The 27,949-nt window shown below is 37.0% G+C and overlaps 1 protein-coding gene across 1 annotated transcript; it reads right to left on the bottom strand.

Moving 5' to 3' along the window:
* Positions 1 to 8,083: 8,083 nt before the first annotated feature.
* Positions 8,084 to 27,787, bottom strand: FRG1 (FSHD region gene 1). The gene is made up of 9 exons (XM_077848849.1): positions 27,443 to 27,787; positions 25,172 to 25,242; positions 19,434 to 19,559; positions 18,601 to 18,658; positions 16,571 to 16,685; positions 12,671 to 12,775; positions 10,252 to 10,343; positions 9,433 to 9,543; positions 8,084 to 8,205 (listed from the first exon to the last, which is right to left on the bottom strand). Exons 1-9 carry the CDS (start codon positions 27,502 to 27,504, stop codon positions 8,169 to 8,171), a joined length of 777 nt encoding a protein of 258 aa, XP_077704975.1. The 5' UTR covers positions 27,505 to 27,787; the 3' UTR covers positions 8,084 to 8,168.
* Between the last annotated feature and the right edge of the window lie 162 nt (positions 27,788 to 27,949).

The following is a 27,949-nucleotide window of genomic DNA, read 5'->3' as shown; positions in this document are numbered from 1 at the left end:
ACTTTTTGGGTGATTACTCTTTACCTTCTAGCTGTTTTTAAGATGAAATGTTTTGCTATGTAGCTCTGCAGTTTCACCACAATGTGTTGAAGTGGTGTGCTGGAGATACACTGGGATTCCAAGATCTGATGTCTGAAAAATTCTTAGTCATTACCTTTATTACCTTTCTCCCATTCTATTAGCTGCTTCTTATATCTCAATTGGACATATATTAGACATTTTCATCATGTTCTGCTTCTCTCTTGACTTCTTTGCATCATATATTCCATTTCCTTCTCTGTATGCTGTACTTGGGGCCACTTATTCAGATATATTCTAGTTTATTAATTCTGTCTGGCTTTGTTTAATGCACCCACTGAATTTTTAATTTTTAAAAAATTTTAAAGTTCTTAATTTTTTCTTTCATATCTGCTTAGTCTTTTTATTATGTCATATTTCCTGCTTATATTCCGGAGTTTTATTTCTTTAAACATGTTAAGTATCTTTAATATTCTACATTCTACATTTGGTATTTTTAAATCTTTTGTTTCTCTTTGTTCTAATGGTATTTTGTTTCTCTGTGTATTTTTAATTTTGACTGTGAGCTGCTTATTTTGTTCGAAAAAATTTTTTGGCAGGTTTACTGTAAGGTCCAAAAAACAGAACCAAATGAGACCATTTCAAATTGAATTATCTCCTTGAATATAAAAAATAGTGAAAGAGATTAAAGGGGAAAGGAAAGAAAATGAGTGGGAAATATCAGAGAGGGAGACAGAACATGAGAGACTCCTAACTCTGGGAAACGAACAAGGGGTAGTGGAAGGGGAGGTGGGGGGCGGTTCAGGTGACTGGGTGATGGGTACTGAGGGGAGTACTTGACGGAATGAGCACTGGTATTATGCTAGATGTTGGCAAATCGAACTCCAATAAAAATATACAAAAAAAATAAAATTATCTACTTGAGATTTTTTTTCTTTTAAAATAAGAGGTAGTGTGACTTTGAGTCACAAACCCATCTGAAGCCAGCTTATGATTACATCTCAAGGGAAGATTCTTTTTCTTTCCATTCTACTTAGTGACAAAATGAAACATGTATTTGTTCCCTTGTTTGTACAATACTATTTCTTTTTTTTTTTAAGATTTTATTTATTTATTCATGGGAGACAGAGAGAGAGAGGCAGAGACACAGGCAGAGGGGGAAGCAGGCTCCCGGCAGGGAGCCTGACATGGGTCCCCAGGATCACGTCCTGAGCCGAAGGTGGCGCTAAACCGCTGAGCCACCAGGGCTGCCCAATACTATTTCTCATTCACTGTTATCCTTGAAGGGATAGCCCTTTGCAGTATCCCATATTTTGGGCTCCTGTCAAAGCCAAAGCTCAAAGTCTCCAGGATTTGGTAGAAACTTTCAGGTGAGAGTAAGCTTGGTACTCATTGGCCTCTGACATTCCTTCTTTCCCTTTGTTTGGTGTTTACAGATTCCTTCCTTTATGTGGATGAGTGGTTTTATTCAAAAGATCTTTAAAAATATTTTATCCAGTGTATTAGTTATTTTATTAAGAATTACCATTCGTAGTATCTAATCTGTCACACTACTCAAAGTAGAAGTACTGGTTTTATAAAATCAAGGTCAAACTCCCCCACTTCTCTTGGATTTAAAATGAGATGAAAAATCCCAGGAAAGAGAAAAAGGAAGAAAGAAGTCAGTGCATTTAGTAGTTGTTAGTTTGTGACTATGTAGTTAAATGGTTGATATTGGTACCATTCCCTTCAACTCCTGGGCATGAGTTGTAACAATCGGGGGGTGAGGGAGGAGGAGAAGAGGTGTAAAAATAGTGAATGTGTTCTTAGACATGTAAGATGACTTTTCATCCTTCATTTCTTATTTATATCATATGGCAAATTGGTCATTTTCTAATATTAAAGAGAAAACTTTAGATCTTGTTTACTGTTGAACTGGGCAAGATCTTAGAGGTAATATATTTGTTATACAGGAAAATTTGAGTATTGAATTGAAAAATGATACTTTATATTCTATGAATGCAGTAATATTAAATAACACAATGTATTAAAAAGAGTAATTTATTAGGTTTAGAAATAAAATACTAACTTTAAGAAAATTAACTGTATTAATAACAGAGAGGGCTTGGAACTGAGAAAGTAGGTTTCTAAACATTTCATTTTTTTTTTTTTTTAATTTTTATTTATTTATGATAGTCACAGAGAGAAAGAGAGGCAGAGACACAGGCAGAGGGAGAAGCAGGCTCCATGCACCGGGAGCCTGATGTGGGATTCGATCCCGGGTCTCCAGGATCGCGCCCTGGGCCAAAGGCAGGCGCTAAACCGCTGCGCCACCCAGGGATCCCGGTTTCTAAACATTTCAAATGAAAAGAGCCCTGGGTAAAGGGATGCCCTTGGAGAATCACTCAGAGATAGAGATCAGGGTTTCCAATCTTGGAAGACAATAGCAGAAAGCACCACGTTTAAACCAGCTGGTCTGTAGTTAATTTAAGGTGGAGTAAAAAATCAGCTGAGGCGAGAGGACAGAATTTTTTTAAGGCAGATGAAAGGTCACAAGAGCGTGAATGCTGGAGTCAATGAAACTGAGATGGGAGACTCCATGAAGACAGGGCTATGAACCAGATTTCAGGTGGGTCAGGACACTGACAAGGAGCAGTGCAGAATTGCAGTGGTAATGGGTGTGGACAGTATGTGTTGCAAAGCCTGAACTGATGGGTGGGGATAATGAGAAGTTTCAAAACTGATACTTGGGGCCATGATATATGATTCTCCAACTCTGGGTGCACTAGGATGAGAGCTGAATTCAGTGTGGAAAAATTCAGAAGGGGTATCTTCATGGGAGAGTCAAGAGGAAATCTATTAGAAGTTTTTGTTTACCCTTCTGTTAAATGCTTAAATCTTTGCCCATTTTCCTGTATTATGGAAAGGACACACTGGTGTGGAATGAGGCTAGAGTAGTAAAAGGAAAATGGAAAAACAAAGTTGGTAGTCACAGACGGAGAGGTAGAAGCAGCAGTGATAGGGTATATAGATGGCCTTCTAGAGAGGATTTTTGAACTAAAAAGTAAGAACAAGGCAACATGCAAGAGGGTTCTGTTTCTGTAGACCATTAGCGAATTTATTTTTCGACATAATAGGAAATGGAAAAGCATTCCTGCTGCTGTACAAGCTGATCTAAACTAGGATTTAGGGTTGAGGTATTGTAGAACAGCCTAGGTTGGTCTGCAGTCCATTGGTCTTTCCTAAATGAGCACCACATTTGAAAGTCATTTTATATAGACAGGTAGTATTAAGCTGAATGAATCCTGGTGAGCTGCTAAACAAATTTTAAGTTTCCCCGAAACCTAGGTGTTTACCTCTGGGTTTTTTCTGCTACCAGTTAAAAAACAAAACAAGGGGCACCTGGGTGGCTCAGTGGTTACGCATCTGTCTTAGGCTCAGGTTGCGATCCTGGGGTCCTGGGATCGAATCCTAGCATCAGCCTCCCCGCAGGGGGCCTGCTTATCCCTCTGCCTATGTCTCTGTCTCTCTCGTGAATAAACAAACAAACAAATAAATAAAATCTTTAAAAATAAATAAAAAACAAAACAAACCCTTGGTGGAATATATTTAGCAATAGAATAAGAAAAATACTAATGCTTACACAAATGTAAGAAATAATAAAGTAAAAGAATAAGTAAGACACTAGAAGCTTAAAGCATTTCCTATTTTTTTCCTATGTGATTGACTAGGTATATAACTTAATTTTGTCAGGTGGTAGTTAGGGAACTAATAGAAGTCATGACTTGATTTCTTACCTTGGCATCTACTTATATTTAGGTTTTTACCTTTTTAAAGGAATGATGAGGTGTGCTTTCTTTGTTCTCTTCCTTACAGTTCCACTTAAGTTTCTGAAGGAACAGAATTAGGAAATTGCATGGTGGAAAAATAAACACTAGTAAGTGGTGCTACACCCCTTTTCCCTCTACTGGCAGCACTCAAAACAGGATTGCAAAACCTCATTAGGTTTGCAAAACACTGTAAGAAAAATAAACACCTGCAGATCTTAATTTGTAAGTCCTGGGTATGCTCTCTGAAAATTTATCCTTTATGAAATACAAGGGCAGTGTTGAAACACAAAGCTAAATAGAAAGATGGCATATTATTTCTCCATCACAGAAAATAAGCCTCAGTAATATTTAAGAGAAGTAGTCCAGTAGCATAAAATTAAATACAGCAAATAGTGTCAGAGATTTTCCTGGGGTGAAGTACACAGGAAATATCATAAAGCAAAAACCTGCCTTAACACCATCAAGTACTCTTAATGAAATGTGCACTCTAAAATAAACTTAACAGGTGGGTGAGGAAAGGGGAAATACAGTTGTGGATTAGCCTTGTTTTTACATTTTGTTTCTAATCTTTTCATTAAATGAAGTGGATCTCAACAGTATTGAGCCTGAAAAAATTATAATGGAAGTTACCTGCATTAAGGCCCTCAGGCTAATATTATGATGACATACCATTAAAAAATATAAGAGAAAGTCACAGTTATAAAAGTTATCCTGTCATAATAATTTGGTTAGTAAAATATGTGTTTTAATAATGTTCTTCTGTGTCCTAAGAGTTCAGAATAACTGAAAAAATATAATTCTTGCTAGAATAGTGAGTTGAAGGCATGGACTAATTGGCATCTAGACTGGGAGTGACCCAGGAATTGCATGGTATTTGGATGGGTACTTGGCCATCGGTTTTGATGAGTTCATTTTCAGAATTCAGGTCTATCTTAAGAGGTATGATGCATTCATTTATTTTAATGATTTCTTTCTTGGGGATGTTAGAGTTTTGTGTCTGTATCTAAAAAGGCCCAGGCAGGTCCTTAACTAAGGGAGGAGAAGGCAAGAAACTAATGAGAGTCTGAGCAGGTCATGGTGGATGGAGTAGCTGGTGCTAGACCACCCCTCTCACACAAAATTAAACTTTGGATAAAACATTAAAAATTATCTAAAGGTAATGGAGAAAAACATGCAGAAACTTGAGGAGAGTTAAAACTAGTAAGAGGAGAAATGTATTTTTAACTTCTTTTTAACTTATGGCAGGATCAGTGCCATTAAGAATATATAAAATTCAAATAGAAAGTTTAAGTCGTTTACTAGTTGAGGAATCAGAGGTCAAAGTGACCAAAGAACCTGGAAAGTGAGAAGGAAATCCTGAAAAGGAGTGAGCCACAGAAGGTAGTAGCCATACTGCCCAAATCTTTCAGGCATCTCTGAACTCCACATCCTTGGGGCTGGCTCAAGCAGCCAAGCTAAAACAAAAAGAAGTGAATAGATATTTCAGATATTGCTCACCACTGGGGAGACAGAATTTGGAGCATTAGATCAGCAAGTTAACTTCCTACTAAAAAGAAAATTAAAAAAAAAAAAAGAAAAATTCCTCAGAACACAGAATGCACAATTTCTACAATGTATTGTTCACAATGTCCAAGATACGATCTAATCAGTTATATGAAGAGACATACTCAAAAGACAATGGAGTCAACAAGTGGAGACTGACCTAAGATGACCCAGATGCCGGCATCAGTAGACAAGGATTTTAAGCATATACTATTGTAACCCTGCCCTCAAAGAAAACCCTTGTAATGGATAGGAAATTTCAGCAGAAATAGAAACTGTTAACAATAGGATCAAATAGATTCTAGAAGTAAAAATAACGCACGAAACTTAAAATATCACCAGATGTTTATTAACAGCAATTTGGAGGTGATAGAAAAGTGAGTCAGTGAACCTGCAAGTAAGAAAAATTGAAATTATCTAATCTGAAATGTGATGGACACTAAGGGGGCACTTGACAGGATGAGCACTGGGTGTTATACTTTATGTTGGCAAATCGAACTCCAATAAAAAAAATGTACATAAAAAATAATCTGAAATGTGACCAAAGAAACATTGGGTGTAGGGAGCTTTTTGTTTAGTGTTTTTGTTATATATAAAGCCTTTTGACACGTCTACTGGACTGGCAAATCAGGGGAATGCTTGATCAGAAGGCATCTTGATTTTGTCAGTGCTTTAAACAAAATTTTTGTGACATCTTTTTTTCAAGAAGAAAAATGTGGACCAGATGATATTTAGATGTATTTATTCTTCACTCCTGCCACTATGCCAGGCTGTAATGCGGTTTGGAGTAAAGTGCAATGATAGAAATGGGGAAGGAACAATTATCTGTGATTTTTTTATTGCCGTCTTCCTTCAGTTGCACATAAACTCCACAAGAGCAGGCAGTGGATATTTCTAATCTGTATCTTCCCCACTGCCAGGACCTGTAATTAGTTCTGCTCTCTGGAACTGGGACGAGACCTGGGGGAGCCTGAGGGGGAGCCCAGTGACGGGAATCCAGGAATGCATAATATTCAGCAATTGAGGCAGACAGAATGCTTGTTCCAGGGAAATCAGTCAGCTGGCAGATGGTCTCAGGTTCTGAGCTATTGTCGGAGGCAAGATTTCAATCTCTTGAGAGTAGTGTTTCTCAAAGTATAGTGCAGATCAGTTGCCTCAGAATTACCTGGAATGCTGGTTAAAATGTCAATTCTAGGGCACGATCCTAGACTTGCTAAGCTGACATCTTTAAGGGTGGGTCTTGAAAATCTACAGGTACCCTAGGTGATTCTTTATTTTTTATTTTTATTTTATTTTTTGATTCTTACATATATAAATATGAACTATATTTTTTAGGGGTTGGGAGCTGGCAAAAGCAAGGAACAGACTAAGTCCTAGGGTATGTGTCAAAAACTTGGCAATTAGCATCTTGGACTGGGAATTTCTTTGTTGTGGGGGGCTGCTGTCCTGTACACTGTGGGATCTGTGGGATGTTTAGCAGCATTCCTAGTCTGTAACCCTGTAGATGCTGGTAGCATTCCCCACCCCGCTCCCCAGTTATGACAACCAAAAATGTCTCCAAACATTGCAAAATGTCCTCTGAGAAGCAAATTAGCCCCTGGTTGAGAACCACTGCTTTGGGGGACCCGAGTAGTAAGCATGTTCCTAACCTAAGGATCAGAGGAAGAAGAACACAAAATGGGGAGATATCTAGGTATTTGAATTGGAATGGCAAGTTAGGACTAGATTTACAACAAGAGCCCTTTTATAAGGTTGCTATTGGTAGCTTAGCTTCCTTGCTGTAGAGGGGTCATGTAACTCCAGAGCTGGTGACCAATAGAATATAAAGGCTGAGAACTAGACAGGTCCGGCACCTTAGGTCAGGTCTCAATCCTAGCTGTACATCATCAATGGGGAATTGTAAAAACATATGGATGAGTCAGCCAGACTTGGTCCTTCTGAGAATTTCCAGGGTGAAGTCCAGGCCTTTGATACACAACTTGGATTCTGGAACACTCATAGGGTTGGATGACATCTGGAATACCATGTTCAGGAATTCAGAGAGACACAGGTGAGGAATGAAAGTGTTTCAGCCTAAAAGACCTCAGCAACATGTAGTATCTGAACCTTTATAATAGCTCTGTTCTCCGTTCTTATCCTGTCCCATCATCCTCCACAGGTGAGGAAAAAAGCATTAAATACGGATACATTGTGGCTAAATTGCTCAAAGTAGGGAATTTTCCCAATTTTACTCTTATCCTCTGTTCTGAGCCTACTTGCTCTTTTGTAATGTTTCCTGTTCCCATCCTAGTACCTAATACCTGATTTCTTTATCTTTTCCCAAGCCACTTTGTCTGATAACTGTCTGGCTTGTGTGAGTTGAGCAATATTTAGGAGGCAGAATCAATCAAAGCCCTGTTGACTAGATTGGGAGCTTCAAACTTCCTTTTGAAGGTCCCAATTAAACATCAATGGTATAAAGACTGTGAGGCAGTAAGAGATTCCATAAGCTACACAAGAAACACAAAGTTCATAGAGTAGCATCTCATGCTTTATGACAGAAACTCTAGAAAAGAAAAAAAAAATTCTGTGGCATGTTGTGTACTCTCTTTCAATTCCATGTGAAACACTGCAGTTAACTAAAAAGTACACCCACGGGGAATCTCAATTAAACTTGATTAATCTTGTTTAAACTAGCTACTAGTTCAGCAATAAATCCATAACAGCCCAAGAGCTCTGTAAAAACACTTCCAGTGGTTATTTTATTCAGAAACAAACAAACAAACAAACAAACAAACAAGAGAAGAAACACAATTCTGGTCATTTGCAGTATCTATCAGCTTTCAATTTGGCTCTCCTGTTTAAACAAAGACAAATGATAAAAATTATGTAAAACAAGCCATATATATAGTCAACTACTAAATACATACACTCAGAAATTGTGTACTCAATTTTGATTATTATATTACCATTCTACTTATATTAAAATACTTTAATTAGCATTTAACTTTTCAATGTTATGTTTCATACTAAATGCATTTTATTAGTCTGTCCTAATCTTTTTTTTTTTTTTTTTTTTTTTTTAGTCTGTCCTAATCTTTAAGAAATGTTGCCTAAGAGCTTTTTCAATCCACAGTAGCAATTTTAATGACCTCTGAATTTAAGTAAGACCTAAACTTCTATTTAACAGGGTGGCAATGTTCTATTTTCATGAGTGGTAAAAGTTACAAGACATAGACCTTATTTCTTTTGCATCCATATCTTGATCTTTTTTTTACATTCTATTCTTGATTTCTTAAAACTATATACATGCTTTGCTCAGCAGGAAAAATTCTTGTATCACTAACTTCCGGTAACAACTTGATCAACTAGATAATAGGAAAATAGGATGAAGCATTATCTTTATCAAGTAGAGTGAAGACATATTTTAAGACTGATTTTGCAACATAGGGCTTGAAGGAGTGGCAGATTACCAAATTCTCTTTCAATCTGGCACTTATTTGATTTATGTTTATAAAGTTACAGCTAACCCCCTCTACCCACTTTTTTATGTTATAAATCTAGGACATTACTTACCTAAATAAAAATAGTATTAGATATAGATTAATAATGTGCTGTGATAAATATCCTGCATACTTCTAAATTCAACTTAATAAAAGTGGTTCAATTTTATTTCATTTTATACTTAGTCATTTTTAAACTGATGTTTTTATCTCATTTTTAGGAACCTGTACTATTCTAACTAGAACCCACTGAATTTTGGAATGAAACTATTTCTTTCTAGCCCTGATTCTAATAGTTATAGAAAGGTAATGTTAAATAAATTTATGAAGGAGTTTCAGTTAAACCTGAATGTTTTATAACAAAATATTTAAGTTTTTGGAATCTGGCTAATTTTAGATATTCTTTCTTGGGTGATCTTTTCCCAGACTTATGATGTCCTTTTTAGGTAACATTACTATGTTCACAAATTAGAAGACAAAAATTTAAGAACTGTAATAATTGAAAAAGAACACTGGTTATATATATATACCATTTCTACTGGATACTGAATATAGTTGGAAATAAATAAAAATATACCTACCTGTCCAGAAGTGTTTCATGCAAAAATCCATCTTTCCGGGCCTTTTTGAGAATTTTACTGTCTTCTTTACTTATTTTAAGTTTGTGGTCTTGGAAACTCTGAAATTTCTTTCTGTTAAGAAAATGCCTTTCTTAAAAATCATCTCAAACTTTGATTATATATATTTATTCATAAACTTACAAATACTTTTAAACTCTCTTGTTTACTTAAAAAAAATAATTGTATTTATTTAAAAACATACAGCTTTTCAACTGCAAAGATGACCTTAGTGCTCCTCCATGAAGAGGACAGCTTTTTGGGCAGCTCTACAAAGCCCCATTTCCACTAACGCATGTTAGCTGGAGACCCTGAATCCTATCTATGGAACAACATTTGGTTGGCATTATATACTGATAAGCTATAGACATTTTATTAATGAATAGGGAGAAAAGACTAATCCAAGTGAACTTTAGCTTTGAATTTTTTTTTTTTTTTTTTTTTTTATTTATTTATGATAGTGAGAGAGAGAGAGAGGCAGAGGGAGAAGCAGGCTCCATGCACCCGGAGCCCGATGTGGGACTCGATCCCGGGTCTCCAGGATCACGCCCTGGGCCAAAGGCAGGCGCCAAACCGCTGCGCCACCCAGGGATCCCGAACTTTAGCTTTGAAATCTAGCAAGGCAATTAGGAAACCTGAAGCTTTGAGAAAAGAAAAGCATTCAGCTTAGTTCTTTGTCCTAGAGTCTATTTTATGCTGCCTCTTGTCCTTCACATATTTTATGTGTCTTGAGAAGTACTTCACTGCCAAATCTGAAAGGTCTAAAAGGAAAAGAATACGTACACATAATTGATTTCACACTGTTTAACGTTTCCTTTGTCTTCTTCTGGAATATCATCTTTTTTCTTAGTTTCTCTTTCAGCACATGATCTAATCTGGACAGTGGAGATGCAAACCAAAAGGTTATACATGTATCTTCCCTTTCCCCACTTTATTTATTTCATGAGAACCCCCTAGATGATTTCTTAATGCAAATGAAGACAACAATCAACTTAGCAATTGGATTCAGAAAAAGACAGGTTCTCGATGTTTTTATTTACATATAAAATTAAAAATCGTTATTATGTTCCTCTAGAACCTTTGCGTCAAACACAAAAGACAAAATTATTTGAAGAACATTTTATAGATTAGATCCTGCTGAGCAATCAGACAATAATTCAATTAATTTTGGCCACAAAGTAAATATTCAAATTATCCCTATAGTATTTATTTTATAACACTGAAAGTTTAAGATAGTAGCTATTTTACTTTGCATAGCTATTCCCAAATCCATTAAAACCTTAAACATGACACACCTTACTTTTACTTAATTGGAATCCACTCCTTTTAAATCTTCCTTATATCCTCCTAAGTTGTGACAGATACTTATTGTCACAATTCCATAAATTGATATAGCAATTAGGATCCACTGAGTGGGACAAGAGAGAACAGAATTCAGGTCAGAGGAACTGGCAATTTGCAATCCAAAGGACTGGACTTACATTTCTAAGTATTTACATCTCCAAAGTGATCTTTGTGGCTAAGAGTCCAACCAGTGCTATATGTGTGACAGGTTTGGTTAGCAGGATCCTAGGAGACCTGGGAAGATTACTGGCCAGGAGCTGTGACAATACTACTTTTGGCAGGAGGGAATGTGTCCTGATGGATAAGGTTAGGCTATAAAGGTGGAATGGCTGATACAGACTAGCAGAGCCTATGAAGTAAAACATAGGTGGAAGGAGTTCTAGATTATCGCTGCTCAGAACTTCCAGGTACTTGACTAACGAAACAGGTCCGGGAAAATGTGACAGATACTTCATATAAAAACAGTTGTAATTAAATACAGCACAATATTTTGTTTTTTCCCCATAGATGTGCAAAGCACTATACTTTATTTGCATTGTTTTAAAAAACCATACTTTTAGGTAAGTGAGAAATCCACCAGCATTTTCTAATAACCTGTTTCTTGAGAGGGAGTATGATATGGAATGTCAGAATAGATTTCAGTCAGCTCGGCCTACATACACATCCTGACTCTATCATATTTAGCTGTGTGGGTTTCATAACTGATCTTAACACGTGAGGATATAAGGAGGCTCAAAGGCTCTCTCTTCATTGGTTATGTTAAGATAATAGGTACCGGGATCCCTGGGTGGCGCAGTGGTTTGGCGCCTGCCTTTGGCCCAGGGCACGATTCTGGAGACCCGGGATCGAGTCCCACGTCAGGCTCCCATTGCATGGAGCCTGCTTCTCCCTCTGCCTGTGTCTCTGCCTCTCTCTCTCTCTCTCTCTCTGTGACTATCATAAATAAATAAAAATTAAAAAAAAAAAAAAAAAGATAATAGGTACCTCACAGGAACTTTCTGAAGATTCAAGAAGGCAGTACATGTCACATTCAGCTGAGTGCCTGAAGCTACAGGCTTCTGTCCTGGTTTGTGTGTTGTTGGTGGTTTTTTTTTTAACGTAATTAAAAAAAATCTTATGATTTAACACTTTTTATACACCTTGTAATTCATCCTCAGATATAACTGCACACCTACAGAATGATGCATATTCAAAGCTGGGTGTTACAGCACTGCTTGTATGAGTAAAAGATTGGAACTAACCTAAATTTGCATTTATGAAGAACTGATTAAATAAATTACAGTATGTCCCTAAAATAGAATATTATGTAGCTGTTAAAAAAGAGAAAAAATTTCTACATAGTGATAAGGGAAAATCTCCCAGAGAACAATGTTAAGGAAAAAAACCCAAAGTGTAAAGGACTATATGCAGGAGCTTAACTTTATTGTAAAAAAGCAGAAAATTATAAACGTTTTTATTAAGAAACTAATAGGCTATAGGAAGGAGTTATCTCTTTATATGCTTGTATTTTTAAAATTTTGAACCATGTGAACATATCTACTTAAAAATTATATTTTAAAATGCAAGCAAGAGAAAAAAATAGGCCTAAAAAAGCATGTGGAACTACTCAGAAAAAGACACTAATATATAGAGGCAAGATGTTATAATTTCTCTACCACGTAGTACAAACAAGCCAACATTTATAGGACTTATAATTAAACTTTTTATAATAAAGCTTATTTGGAGAATAGTATAAAAAACTGTGCATTACATCTTTAAAGTGATAGTAAATGAATATTCCAACACTTTAAAGATAGAGCATTATATGAGACATCATGTACGTGACATATATCAGTCTATAGAAAAATGTGATGATTACCTTTATCATTTCTTCTTCTCCTGCTGTTTTACTTTTTGCTTCTATATCACCTGCTTCATTGCATCTAATGAAGCAGCTATTTGAGGCCAATAAAGCCATTTTCCCCTATATAAAACAAAGTAACAATAAGAAAGTTACAAGAATACCTGCAAGAGAATTCTTAAGCCTTGAGAATGAAATTAATTCCTCCTCTTACCCCCAACTCTAAAAGCAATCATTAATAATTTGGAGAAAACACAGAAAAAAATTATACAGAAAAGAAAACCAAAATCACCTTTAATCTTACTACTGAAAGATAACCCAGTAAATATTATTAGTATATTCTATTAGTAGGACTGAATTCTAACTAGGTGAAGTAGAACTGTTTCCTTTGGCCTTAGAGACCTATTGAGGATATAACTTAGATCTGCTTGAAAAATAATTAGCTTTTAAGACAATAAAAAAATATATAATGCACAGTAATTTACTCAAAAATTGTTTTCAGTAAGATTGTCTTCATTAATTAGAAAATATAAAAATGTATATGAGAGCTAGTTTTTGGTGCTTTTGAATTTACTGCTCAGAACTTTAAGAACTGATGTCAGGAATGCCTGGAAGGCTCAGCTAAGCATTTGCCTTCAGCTCAGGTCATGATCCCAGAGTCCTGGGATGGAGTCCCCCACTGGGCTCCCTGTTCAGCTAGGAGCCTGCTTCTTCCTCTCCCTCTGCCTCTGCCTCTGCCTGCCACTCCCCCTGCTTGTGCTGCCAGCTAAATAAATAAATAATTAAAAAAAAATGTCAGAGGGACTTTTTATGTGGACAGAAATATTCATACTAGTTTTAGTTGTTCAATGCTCATTGTGTCATACTGATTCTTTTTTTTTTTTTTTTAAAGATTTTATTTATTCATGAGAGACACAGAGAGGCAGAGACACAGGCAGAGGGGAGAAACAGGCTTCTTGTGGGGAGCCTGATGTGGACCTTGATCCCAGGACCCCGGGATCACGTCCTGAGCTGAAGGTAGAGGCTCAATCACTGAGCCACCCAGGTGTCCCTATGTTATACTGATTCTAATTGGCAAACTTGAAAACTAATTTTCTTGTGTGTCTAAAGGTAGATTACACATTCGAGTAATTAAATTCCCTTAACAAATATAAACCTAAATTATGACATAAATGACTCTTTTGGAAAACTTTGAATACCTTAAACATCAGACAAGATATTTACAAATACAATCATTACAAAATGTATTAATAACTTTATATCACACCCAGTTACAAAAGGGCTAACAACAAGGATTTTTTTTTTTTTTTTAAGGATTTGATTTATTATACAAGGTGGCCAGAGCTGGGTTTTCTACTATCTAGATGATGCTTGGTAGGCCAGATATGGTTGTATGGTCCAATGTAATATAAGCCCATGCTTGTGACCTTTCAGTCAAGGCCCTCTTAGCAATCAAGTTTTTGTTTCATCAGAGACTTTTAAGTGTCTCTTTCATTTAAATTTTAAAAATTTAGTGTCTTTCCTAAAAATAAAGGGAAATGAACTTCCCTAACATTCAGTATGAGTGTTGGTATTTAACTTATCATCATCTTGGCCTTACAATAAACTGGCCTTTTCCATTGCTAAAAATTTTTATTAGAAGCACCTCATTATATTAGTAGGGTCACCTAGAAGGGGTTGCAACCCATCAGTAGTTCATGAAATCAATTTAGTGGGTCCTGACCAGTATTGGAAAAAAAACATACAAAGAAAGAAGAGGTAAAGAGAACAGAAAATGCTGAAGGGCACAACATATAGATAAATAGGAATTAAGTACAACTCTTGCTTCAGTTATACTATGAATACACTGGGCTGAAATGTAAAAATGTTTCTTTCACTGGACTGAGGTCAGAAAAGTTTGAAAGCTACTGTACCAGAGATTTTATCCTGGGAACAAATCTAAATAATTACCTTTTTTGGGGGGAATGCTGGCTTATTTATCATCTTGGAAAACACTGTTAGATCCTATTTTGAATTCCTTATTGCATATTCCCATTGATGCAGTGAAATTACTGAACTCCTCTTCCGTTGGTGCCCACCAGTCCTTCCTGTTCTTTTTTTTTTTTTTTAAATCCTTCCTGTTCTTGATATAGTATCTATTTTTAGGAGACTGTTTAGCTTTGGTATATATTTGTTCAATCTTTACTGTTTACACAATAGAAAAAGGAACTTCTGTATTCTGAAACAACAGACACAGACTTAACAAAATACCTATCTATTACAAACTGCCTACTTATAAGATCAATAAAAATTAATGTATTATCTTCATGCTTTTTTGTACTAAAATTATCTTTTTGTACACTATTTGCTTTTCTCTTTGAGCTTTACTATAAATGCAGACATTTAGAGACTAATTGATTTCAATGAACATTATCATTACTTATTACTTTATGCAGATTGTCCTGAGACCATTCCCTTAAGCTTGCTCCATTGTCCTCTTACTACAGTCCATGTTTTTGAAAGTACCCATAATTTCTGCTAAGAAGATATTCCTGAACTGTCCTGTTTTCCTGCCCCAAGACATAAAATTGGCTATTTTCTGTGGAGTCCTAGATCTTTAATGAAAAATAAGACCCAAATCTAGGCACCAAGGGTATACAAAAATGAGGATGGGCAGAAGTACTACTGCTGTTTTTGTTGCACTATTTCTTCTCCCCGTTTTATTGAGATATACTGGACATAATCACTTCATAAATTTAAGGTGTAAGGCATAATGGTTTGGCTTAATACTTACTGTGAAATGATTATCTCAGTAAGTTTAGTTAGCATCCATCTCATGCAGTTAACAATAAAAAGCATAAAAAACAATTTTTTTCCTTGTGATGAGAAATAAGGATTTACTCTCTAAACAACTTTTCTATATATCATACAGCATGCTAGCTGTAGTAATCATGCTATACATTATTTCCCTGGCACTTATTTATCTTTTAACTGGAAGACTGTACCTTTTGACCACCTCCTTCCCCCAATTCCCACTTCCAACACCCTCTACACTCCGGTAACCAACCGCCAAGTCTGATGTCTTTTTCTGAAGTTTTTAAGATTCCATATATAAGTGAGACCATACTTGTTTTTCTTTGTCTGACTTGTTTCACTTAGCAAGGTCTATCCATGTTATTACAAACGGCAAGAATTACTCATCTCTTTATGGGTGAATAATATTCCATTGCATATGTATATACCACAACTTCTTTATCCATTTATCTATCAATGTATGCTTAGGTTGTTTCTAGATCTTGGCTCTTTTAAGTAATACTGATACAAACATGGGGGTACAGATATCTTTTCAAGTTAGTTTTTTTGTTTCCTTTGGATATATTCACACAAGTGGGACTGTTGGATCTTATAATTTTATTTTTAATTTTTTGAAGAACTTCCATACTGTTTTCTGAAGTGCTACATCGGTTTGCATTCATTCCCACCAGCATAGCACAAGGGTTTCCTTTTCTCCACATCCTCCCAGCATTTATCTCATCTTTAGAAGATGGTTATTCTAACAGGCAGGAAGTGATACCTTACTGTGTTTTTGATTTGCATTTCCCTAATGACTAGTGATGTTGAGCATCTTTTCATGTACCTATTGGCCTTTCATATATTTTCTCTGGGGAAAAAGGTTTAGTCAAGTCTTTTGCTCATTTTTAAATTGGGTTATTTGTTTTTTGCTATTGTATTAGCTCTTTATATATTTTGGATATTAACGCCTCATCAGAAATATGGTTTGTAAATATTTTTTCTCGTCCTATAAGTTATCTTTTCACTTTGTTGATGATTATTTCTTTTGCTATGTTGCACTATTTTTCAAGACTTTTTAAGGCTATGACTGTTAAAGACCATATCTTATATTGACAAGAAGCTTTTATGAACAATAATAGCACTTACATCTTGAAAGACTGGTTCCCATTGTTCTCTTGGTCCGATTGCATCTGACCGCCCCACAACAAGTCCATCTGAATTAATACCAAGGTATTTTCCATAGCCAGATTTCAGAGCAATTCTTTAACAAAAAAGAAATGTTAAAAACTGAAAGAAAATCAAATATAGAAAAAAATAATGTGTGTGTGTGTGTGTGTGTGTGTGTGTATATAAAAACCCAGACTAGGGCAGCCCCCAGTGGCACAGTGGTTTGGCGCTGCCTGCAGCCTGCGGTGTGATCCTGGAGACCCGGGATCGAGTCCCACGTCGGGCTCCCTGCATGGAGCCTGCTTCTCCCTCTGCCTGTGTGTCTATGAATAAATAAAAATAAAATCTAAAAACAAACAAACAAACAAAACAAAACCCAGACTAGCCATAGTCCAAATTTTCAAAAGCCACATGTGGCTAGTGACTACCATAATGGACAGTGTAGTTCTATATATGTAACTTTATTTCATACTTATAATTTTATATTTTACTTATATCATACTCCTATTACATGCTATCAGATCACTCTCCAGAAAAAATCTGTATCAATATTCTTACCTCAAATTAGGAGAGCATCATTTTATTTTTTTTTAAAGGCTTTATTTTTTTTTAAATTTTTATTTATTTATGATAGTCACACACAGAGAGAGAGAGAGGCAGAGACACAGGCAGAGGGAGAAGCAGGCTCCATGCACTGGGAGCCTGACGTGGGATTCGATCCCGGGTTTCCAGGATCGCGCCCTGGGCCAAAGGCAGGCGCCAAACCGCTGCGCCACCCAGGGATCCCGAGAGCATCATTTTACATAGAACTATTAACATTCCTTTTTTAGACAAAATTAGAATATCAGAGGAAAAACTAGCATCCTATTTAATTTATACTTTAACCATTGTAAGTGACATTTGTACTTCCTTTCCTTTTAGTTTTTAAGTTACCTTCTTAATCATTTTTATATTGATGTCTTACTGCTTTCTTCAATGTTATGAATTCTGTATATACATAAAAAGAATAAAAACTCATTGCCTGTTTCCTATACTTACCACTCAAAGAAAGTAGTGAAATGACAATGTGATTTTTTAATGAAATAAAATATGATTTTTAACTTTTAGCTTACCAATCCCTTGTGATGCCAAGGGATTGATTTTATATTCATTTATAGGTTAATTACAGTATAAAACAAATCATCATGTTGATGCAGCCAATTACTAGAATACTGAAATTCAATTTCTGTATGCACTACCCAAAGTATCATACTGTACTTTTGCACTGTGATAATTAAAAAGGTCAGCTTATAAAATTGTAAAAACAGTGAGTAAAAAATTCTTTTGGTCTTCATGACTATTTAACATTCTCTGGTTTCAATAATATTCCCTTCTTATATCTTCCTGTTTATCTCTTGTGAGATAAACAAGTGAGTTCATGTATCACAGCAAGTGAGTTCATGTGTCACAGCAACACCAGACCAGGTTTTGCCTATGTCGGTTTTCTTTACATGATCTTTCTAACCTATGTCTTATCTGGTCTGTGACATTATTAATCCTCATTTCTTTTCTAGCCTAGGATTATGTATTGCTAGAAATCATAGTGTATGCTTTTATTTGGAGCTTTCATTCTCTTTCAAAAACACAGTTGCTGCAAATGAAATTTAATAATACCAAAATATGGCATATATAAGTGTTTTATTTTTAATCTTTTAAAAGATTTTATTTATTTATTCATGAGAGACACACAGAGAGAGGCAGAGACAGAAGCAGGCTCCACGCAGGGAGCCTGATGTAGGACTCCATCCTGGGACTCCAGGATCACACCCTGAGCCAAAGAAAGACACTTAACTGTTAAGCCAGCCAGGCGTCCCTAAGTGCTTTATTTTTAAAATGTCACAAAATATATTTTCAAAAAGACTGTTTTGCTGTTTACATCAAAATTGCTGTGTGGACTTAATTAGCTACATATAGAAATTTTTCAGTGAATAAAATTAAGTTAAAAGGTGATTATAGTTCAACTTACTTACCTAGAATCAGACAATTTGACAGCTGTAAACTGCTCTGGAGGACTAGGGCCCTCATCAACTACAGGAGAAAAACATTTTGAAATAAATTTGACATTTGTTATAAATATAAATGTAAAAATTTCTTCAGCTTTAAAAAACGTTTTCTTTTAAAATTAAATATAAGAATATTGTGATATTTTTCTTTAATCATAATATACTATTCAGATTAGAGTATCAAGATCTACTTATCTTCTTATAACTACAGAGTTAATTTTACGTACTTAATAGGTAGGTCAGCTTGATGCTCACTTATAAAATATTTTCTTCCTGTGTTTTAAAATGCACTCAGTACGTAGACAAATAAGCACTTACTATTTAAAAAACTAAATGCTTTAACTTATTCAAGGGATGGACATTCAAATAAAAAAATACTGCTTTTTATCTTCTGATTACTTTATATCTCATTAATGCTTATACTGATGGGATAGGAAGAATAACAATTATTATAATTAATAATCAAATTATTAATAATGCTCCAGGTCAGTTTTGACAAAAGGTCTAAAGAATAAAAGAATAAAATCTTTGACACAACAACGTTTCCCTTTCAATTTCAATTGTTCATGTTGTTTTTGATTTCCATTGATATTCTTCTGGAAGAATACAGAATGTTTTTAAATGCTTACACTGGAAGAGGGATTTGCTAGTATCTGGTAAATATTAAGGAAGGAAAAAAGGAAAGAGTAAATGCAATGGATTTATTCCTTTGAGATTAGATTTGGCCAAGTGAATGAATGTCATAAAATATATACGTTTAAGTGGTCTTTTCCTTTCCATTGCTTCTACTAGACACAAACCTTCTTTATGTGGAGCTCCCAATGTAAAAAGTCCATTATCAAGTGCATGTATATAGGTTCCTTTATCCATTTCAATTGCTATGGTTCCTGAAATTTCACCAAAGTTTGTGACTGTCCACCAGATTCCTAAAAAACAAAATTAAAATTTTAGATTTGACACAAGGTTCTTATTTGTTGTTCTTGTTGTCATCACTTATTTTTAAAAACTTTTATTTTGCAGTTATAAGAAACAATACAGAGACATCTCTTATACCCTTTACTCATTTCTCCCAGTCGTAACATCTTACATAACTATAGTACAATATTAAAACCAAGAAACTACCCTTTATTCAAACTATGAACCTCATCACACTTCATTAGTTTTACATATACTCACTCATTTCATGTATAGATGTAGGAGACCACAATCAAGATTACATTCTTTTTAAAATGTAAAATAGCAGTGCATGTGAAGGCACAAAACGATAGAAAACAGTCTCTTTCATCCATTGCCTCAGTCATCCATGACTGCCTTCCAAAGGCAATGACTACTATAATGTATTTCTCACATATTCTTCCAGAAAGACTTTCTAGCACAGTATTTTTTTCAAGTTTTTATTTATTTATTTGTTTGTTTATTTTTTAATAAAATAATTTTTATTGTTTTTTTTCAAATAAAATAATTTTTATTGGTCAAGTTTTTATTTAGATTCCAGTTAGTTAACATACGGTGTAATATTAGTTTCAGGTACAGAATTTAGTGATCCATCACTCTACTCATCACAGCAAGGGCCTTTTTAATACCGGTCACCCATTTAACCCATCCTCCCAGCCACCTCCCCTCCAACAACCCTCAGTTTATTCTCTATAGTCAAGAGTCTGTTTTCTGGTTTGGCCCCTCCCTTCCTCTCTTTTTTCCCCTATGTTCATCTGTTTTGTTTTCTGAATTCCACATACAAATGAAATCATATGGTATTTTTTCTCTGATTTATTTCACTTAGCAAAATGCTCTCTAGCGCCATCTCCTGGCAAATGGCAAGCTTGCTTGCTTGCTTGCTTGCTTTCTTTCTTTCTTTCTTTCTTTCTTTTTCTTTCTTTTTGTGGTCTAGCACAGTATTGTTATTTAAAAAGATTTTATTTATTTGACAGAAAGACAAAGCATAAGTAGGGGGAGTGGAAAGCAGAGGGAGATGGAGAAGCAGACTCCCCACTGAGCAGGGAACTCAGTGCAGAGCTTGATCCCAGGACCCTGGGATCATGACCTGAGACACAGGCAGACACTTAACTGACTGAGCCACCCAGGTGCACCCTAACACAGTATTCCTAATCATGACTTTGGATCAGCAACAAAATGAGCAGAAATTGTGTACTCTATGTACACGAAAATAAACGGGTTTCTTTTTAAAAATTCATTTTTAATTCAAGTATAATTCATATACTTTGTTATGTTAGTTTCATATGCATATACCTCAGCAATTCTATACATTTCTCAGTGTTCATCAAGATAAGTGTATTCTTAATTCCCCTTCAACTATTTCACCCATCCACCTACTCATGCTGCACATTCAATACAATCCCTGTCAAAATACCAAGAGCATTTTAAATAGAACTAGAATAATCCTAAAATTTGTATGGAACCACAAAAGATCTCAAATAGCCAAAGAAATCTTGGAAAAGAATCCAAGATTTCAAGAAATACTATATTGCTGTAGTAATAAAAACATTATGGTACTGGCATAAATACAGATATATAAGTTATTGGAATAGAATGTCCAGAAATAAACCCACACTTTTTTTTTTTAAAGATTTGAGAGAGAGAGACAGAGAAAGCATAAGAAAGAGAACACAAGTGGGGGAGGGTCAATGAGAAAGGGGGATGCTGACTACTCGCTGAGCAGGGAGCCTGAAGTAGAACTTGATTCCAGGACCCCAAGATCATGACCTGAATCAAAGGTAGACAATTAACCTACTGAGCCACCCAGGCACCAAACCTACACTTTTATGGGAAATTAATTTATGACAAAGAAGGCAAGAATACAGAATGGGAAAAAAACAATCTTCAACAAATGGTGCTGGGAAAACTGGACCATTTTCTTACACCATATACAAAGATAAACATAAAATAGATTAAAGACCTAAATGTGAGACCTGAATCCAAAAAATTTCTATAAGCAAACATATACAGTATCCTTCCTGATTCTTTGACATCAGCCATGGAAATATTTTTCTTAGTATGTCTCCTCTGGCAAAGAAAACAAAATTAAATTACTGAGATTTCACCAAATAAAAAGCTTTTGCATTGTGAAGGAAACCACTGACAAAACAAAAAGACAATCTACTGAATGGGAGAAGCTAGTTGCAAATGATACCTCCAATAAGGGATTGTTGTATCCAAACAATACAAAGAATTTATACAACGTAACACCACAAACCTCCCAAATAATCCAATTAAAAAATGGGCTGAGGATGTGAGTAGAAATTTTTCTAAGTAAGACATAAATATGACCAACAGACACAAAAAATGCTTATTAACATTATTAATAATCAGGAAAATGCAAATTAAAACCTCAATATTGCCTTACAACTGTTAGAATGGCTAAAATAAAACGGACAAGAAGTAACAAGTGTTGGTGAAGCTGTGGAGAAAAAGGAACCCTTGTGCACTGTTGGTGGAAATGCAAATTGGTGCAGACTATGGAAAATAGTATGGAGTTTCCTCACAAAATTAAAAATAGAATTACCACATGATCCAGTAATTCCACTACTGGATATTAACCCAGAGAAAATGAAAACACTAATTTGAATAGATGCATTCCTATGTTTACCGCATCAGTTTATAGCTAGGCTTTTTGTTCTGTTCTACTGATCTACATATTGTTTTTATGCTAAGACAAAACTGTTTTGATTAGTATATTTTTGTAACATAGTTTGAAATCAGGAAGTCTGGTGTCTCCAGCCTTGTTCTTCTTTCTTAAGATTACCAGCTATCGGGGATCCCTGGGTGGCGCAGCGGTTTGGCGCCTGCCTTTGGCCCAGGGCGCGATCCTGGAGACCCAGGATCGAATCCCACATCGGGCTCCCGGTGCATGGAGCCTGCTTCTCCCTCTGCCTGTGATTCTGCCTCTCTCTCTCTCTGTGACTATCATAAATAAAAAATAAATAAATAAATAAAAATAAAAAAAAAAAGATTACCAGCTATCTGGAGTCTTTTGTGGTTCCTTACAAATTTTAGGACTCTTTGTTCATTATTTGTGAAAAATGCCTTCGGAATTTTGATAGAGATAGCATTGAATCTATAGATTGCTTTGAGATAATGAGATTTTTAATAATTTAATTCTTCTGATCCACAAGCATGGACTATCTTTCCATTTATATGTATCTTCTTCAACTTCTTTTATCCATGTCATATTTTTCAATGTACAGGTCTTTTACATTCTTGTTAATCATTTCTTGGATGTGACACCAAAGGTGAAAATAACAAAAGAAAAATTAGACAAAATGAACTCATCGAAATGAAAAACTTTTGGGGCACCTGGATGGTTCAGGTAGTGATCTTAGGGTTGTGGAATCGAGCCCTGAGAATCTTAAGATTCTCTCTCTCCTTCTCCCTCTGCCCCTCCCCTGCCTCTGTCACCCTCTCTAAAAATAAAAAAATAAGAAAAAAAAAAAAAAAAAAACTGCACCACCGGACACTATCAAGAGAGTAAAAAGACAATTTTGAGAATGGTAGGAAACATTTGTAAATCATATATCAGACAAGAGATTAACATCCAGAATACATGAACAACTCTTAAAACTCAACAAGAGCAACAAAACAACCCACTTCAAAAAACAGGTAAAGGATTTGAATAGATATTTCTCCAAAGAAAATACAGAAATGGCCAATGAGAATTGCTCAATATTGCTAATCATTGAAGAAATGCAAACTGAAACCATAATGAGATACCATTTCATACCCACTAGGATGGCTATTATCAGAGAACCAGAAATAACAAATGTTGGTGAGGATACGGAAAAATTGAAACCCTGTGCACTGCTGGTGGAAATATAAAATGCAACTATGCAAAACAGTATGGTGGTTTCTCACAAAATTAAAAATGGCATTACTGTCATGATCCAGCAATTCCACTTCTAGGTACATGCCCAAAAGAACTGAAACCAAAGTCTTGAAGAGATATCTGTACACCCATATTCCTCGCAGAATTATCCACAATAGGCAAAAAGTGGAAGTCACTCATGTGTTCATTGAAATATGAATGGATAAATGCAGTATATACACAATGGAGTATCAGTCTTTTTTTTTTTCTTTTTTTAAAGATTTTATTTATTTATTCATTAGACAGAGAGAGAGAGAGAGAGAGAGAGAGAGGCAGAGACACAGGCAGAGGGAGAAGCAGGCTCCATGCAGGGAGCCCGATGTGGGACTCGATCCCGGGTCTCCAGGGTCACGCCCTGGGCCAAAGGCAGGTGCTCAACCCCAGAGCCACCTGGGCTGCCTGGAATATCAGTCTTAAAAGGAAGACTGACACATGCTGTAATGGATGAACCTTGAAGACCTCCTGATTTCAAAAACTTGCGAAGGGACAGTAATCAAGACAAATATATCAACAGAACAGACAAATCAATGGAACAAAGTCCAAAAATATATCAGCACATATAAAGTCAAATGATTTTTGACAAACGTATTAAGGCAGTTTAATGGAGAAAGGAAAGTCTATTCAACAGTGGTGCTACAACAACTGGTTATCAATATGAAAAAATGAAAAAAAGAACTTTGATCCCTAATTCACACAAGACTAAAAATTAATGAGATAGATCATAGATCTTTTTTTAAAATAAATTTATTTTTTATCGGTGTTCAATCTACCAACATACAGAATAACACCCAGTGCTCATCCCGTCAAGTGCCCCCCTCAGTGCCCGTCACCCATTCACCCCCACCCCCCACCCTCCTCCCCTTCCACCACCCCTAGTTCGTTTCCCAGAGTTAGCAGTCTTTACGTTCTGTCTCCCTTTCTGATATTTCCCACACATTTCTTCTCCCTTCCCTTATATTCCCTTTCACTATTAATTATATTCCCCAAATGAAAGAGAACATACAATGTTTGTCCTTCTCCGACTGACTTACTTCACTCAGCATAATACCCTCCAGTTCCATCCACGTTGAAGCAAATGGTGGGTATTTGTCGTTTCTAATGGCTGAGTAATATTCCATTGTATACATAAACCACGATAGATCATAGATCTAATGAGAAACTAAAACTGAAGCCTCATAAAGAAAACGTGGAAGAATTTCTTCATGACCTTGGGGTAAGCAACAACTTCTTAGACTGAAGATATAAGATGGTAATGTAACAGAAAAATAGTAATAAATGGAATCTTATAAAAACTAAAAACTTCTGGGACACTTGGGTGAAGCCTGCTTCTCCCTCTGCCTGTGTTTCTGCCTCTCTCTCTGTGTCTGTCATGAATAAATAAATAAAATCTTAAAAAAAAAACTTATAGTTGAAAAATTATAATTGAAAAATTTTTTTCAATTTTTTAAACTTTTGCTTTAAGAAAAATACCATTTAATAAAATGAAAAGTTAAACCATAGACTAGGAGCAAAGACTCAGAACTGTATCGGACCCCGGGATCACTCCCGGAGCCAAAGGCAGACGCTCAGCTGCTGAGCCATCGAGACGTCCCACTAGGAAAATATTTTTAAAGGCATCTCAGCAGTATTAACTTTTCCCAGAATAAAGTATGGAAAACTTACCAACAATATCAAGTTGAGTTTCTTCATCTTCTTCTCTTTTTCTCTTCTTCTCTTTGCTCTTTTTCTTCTTACTGTAGGAGATAATTTATATAGATAAGTTTAGAAATATTGATTTGATGTTAAACATCTAAGATGGAATCTTACAAGCCTCTTTTAAGCTGTACACAGATTTATGAATTATTGATTCACAGTTATCTACACCGATATGTTCTCTTCCTTCTAATACTGAGAAGTCAGTTCTGATCCTGTATGTATTGTATTATAGTTAAGAGAACAGGCTCTGGAGGACTGCCTTTTTAATCTTGTTATTTCTTAGCTCTGCGACTTTTGGAACATTTCTTAATCACTGTCAGCTTCTCATCTATAACATGAGGATAATAATTTATGCTCTTAAGGTTACTGCGAGGATTAAGGGTGAATGTGAATCTTCCTATGTTGCTGGTGAAAATGAAAAGTGGTACAGCTGCTTTAGGAAATAGTTTGGGGTTCTTCAAAAAGTTAAACAGAGTTATCATATGACCTAACCTATGTACTGCTAGGTATATACCCAAGAGAAATGAGAACACACATCCACACAAAAATTTTCTAAGAAATTCGTAACAGCATGATTCCTAATAGCCAAAAAGTGGAAATACCCCAGATGTCCTTCAACGGGTGAAAGGATAAACAAAATGTGTTATATCCATACAATGGAATATTATTCAGCCATAAAAATAAGGATACTGATACATGCTAGACATGGATGAAGCCAGATACAAGAGACCGCATATTGCATGACTCCATTTATAGGAAATATTCAGAACAGGCAAACTGATAACAGAGAGAAAGTATATTAGTGGTTGCGGGCATGAGGGAAGAGTGGACTGGAGAGGGACTACTAAGGATTATGGGGTTTCCTTCCCAGACCATGAAAATGTTGGACAACATGACAGTGGGGAACTTTGTGGACTAAACACTAAAACCCACAGAACTGTGCTTTATAGGGTGAATTTTATATGTATCATATCTCAGTAATAAAAAAAAAAGAAAAAAAAAAAAAAACACCCGGGGGGGGTTTCCAAATAAGTCGTATTCAAAGTGCTTAGAGTTGTTCTAGGCAGGCAGAAAGTGCTATCTACGTGCGTTAATGAAGACTGATAGTTGTGATGAGCATGAGATGCGCTTATTTGTATTTTCATGGAAACGTAAGCTTTCAGAAGCTAACTCTCCCCTCTCTCCTGTAAAGCCAGGCAGGACAAGCTTCAGATTAACACCTGTAATGAATGATCAACCGTGAGCAAATCTACCAGAGAGAAGAGAGGTGGAGATCTGGGCGGGCAGATACTTTTTCCTAAAAAGTCCAACGACCGTAAATCACCACTACGACCTTCTCCTTGCATTTGGTTCCGCTTACTGTACGCGTTAACTCATCTAATCCTCGTAGCAATTCTTTTTTTTTTTTTTTTTTAAGATTTTATTTATTTATTAATGAAAGACAGAGAGAGAGGCAGAGACACAGACAGAGGGAGAAGCAGGCTCCGTGCAGGGAGCCTGACGTGGGGCCGATCCCGGGACTCCAGGGTCACCAGGGTCACGCTCCGGGCCCAAGGCGGCGCCAAGCCGCGGAGCCGCCGGGCTGCCCCCTGGCATCAGTTCTCCTACCGCTAATCTTCCCTAATGAATGAGTAAATAGAAGCTCCAGGATATTAACGGACCTGCCACAAACTGCTAAACTAGTAACTGCGGAGAACGCGGACTTGAGCTTATTCTATACCTGTCAAAACGCACATCTGCATATCGTATTAAAAAAATTAAGGATTTGCTTTTTTTGGGCGGCGGGAGGGAGGGATGATTAATTAAGGGTTTTTTTTGTGGGGGGGGAATGAAGGATTTTTTTTGAGGGGAGACGTTTAAGGAGTACTGGGCGGGGGGGCGGGCGTGAAGTAACGAGCCCTAACAGGAGACGTCGCTGTCACGACCTGCAGCACGAGACTAAGGCGGACGCGCCGAGCAGCGGTCTGGGGGGCTCCTGACCCGGGGCCGGGCCTGCAGCTGCGGCTCGCGGTGGCGCCCTCAGGTCTCCTCCGTCAGGCCGGCCCCGCACGAGCGCCCGGAGCTGCCCGGCAGCCACAGAGCCCGCGGCCGGAAGCAGGCCCGAGGGCGGGGCGCCGGAGTTCCCGGCTCCCTCACACCCCGAGTTCCGCGAGACTCGACTCTCCTCCCCACGGGGGGAGGGCGGCGGGGGCGCTGTCGGAAGAGACCCAGAGTCTCCCGCGCCAGCTCTGGCCTTACCTCTTGGCCTTGGTTCCCTTGAGCACGAGTTTGGTGGACTTCACGTACGAGTATTCGGCCATGGTTGGGGGGACGCCCTGTCCGCCGAGGGGAGAGCTGGCTAGCGGCAAAAGACCTCCACTGGAGGAGGGACTGGCGAGGGAAGCCCTCCCCGCGCAGAACCGCAGGGACCCCCTGAGCGCGCAGGCGACGGCGCCTCCGAGCCCCGGGCGTTATTTTTCACCCGCCTCTTGGCGCCTACTTCCTGTTTACAGTCTGGGGCTACGGCGACGGCAGAGGGCCGAATTACCTCAGGGTTCATTTGCTTTGGAGAAGCGCGGGTTCGCGTTTCCGCAAAAGAGAAAAACGGGGGGGGGGGAAAACGGACGCGCCCCCTGGCGGCCGCCGAGGGCCTGACAGCTGTGGGGGCGCGCTAGAGGTGTCCTGCTCCGTGTCCCGGGAAGGCGACCGGGTGATGAGCCAGGTGATGGGGCTCCCGGAGCGCCTCCCCGCTTTCCTGGGCGTGAG

This window comes from Canis aureus, chromosome 15 (genome assembly GCF_053574225.1).
Source record: "Canis aureus isolate CA01 chromosome 15, VMU_Caureus_v.1.0, whole genome shotgun sequence".
In the NCBI taxonomy this organism is placed as follows: domain Eukaryota; kingdom Metazoa; phylum Chordata; class Mammalia; order Carnivora; family Canidae; genus Canis; species Canis aureus.
Note: the sequence above shows the minus strand (reverse complement) of the source record. Positions and strands in the feature narration are given on the sequence as shown.

What these genes read in the sequence shown, in the direction of transcription:
- FRG1 (XM_077848849.1), bottom strand. Translation starts at nt 27,504, where the DNA reads ATGGCCGAATACTCGTACGTGAAGTCCACCAAACTCGTGCTCAAGGGA. An exon ending in GTCAAATTGTCTGATTCTAG is followed by an intron (nt 16,686 to 18,600) that starts GTAAGTAAGTTG and finishes TTTTTGTTAAAG; the next exon opens with AATTGCTCTGAAATCTGGCT. An exon ending in CAGTGTGAAATCAATTATGT is followed by an intron (nt 9,544 to 10,251) that starts GTACGTATTCTT and finishes TTTTCTTAACAG; the next exon opens with AAAGAAATTTCAGAGTTTCC.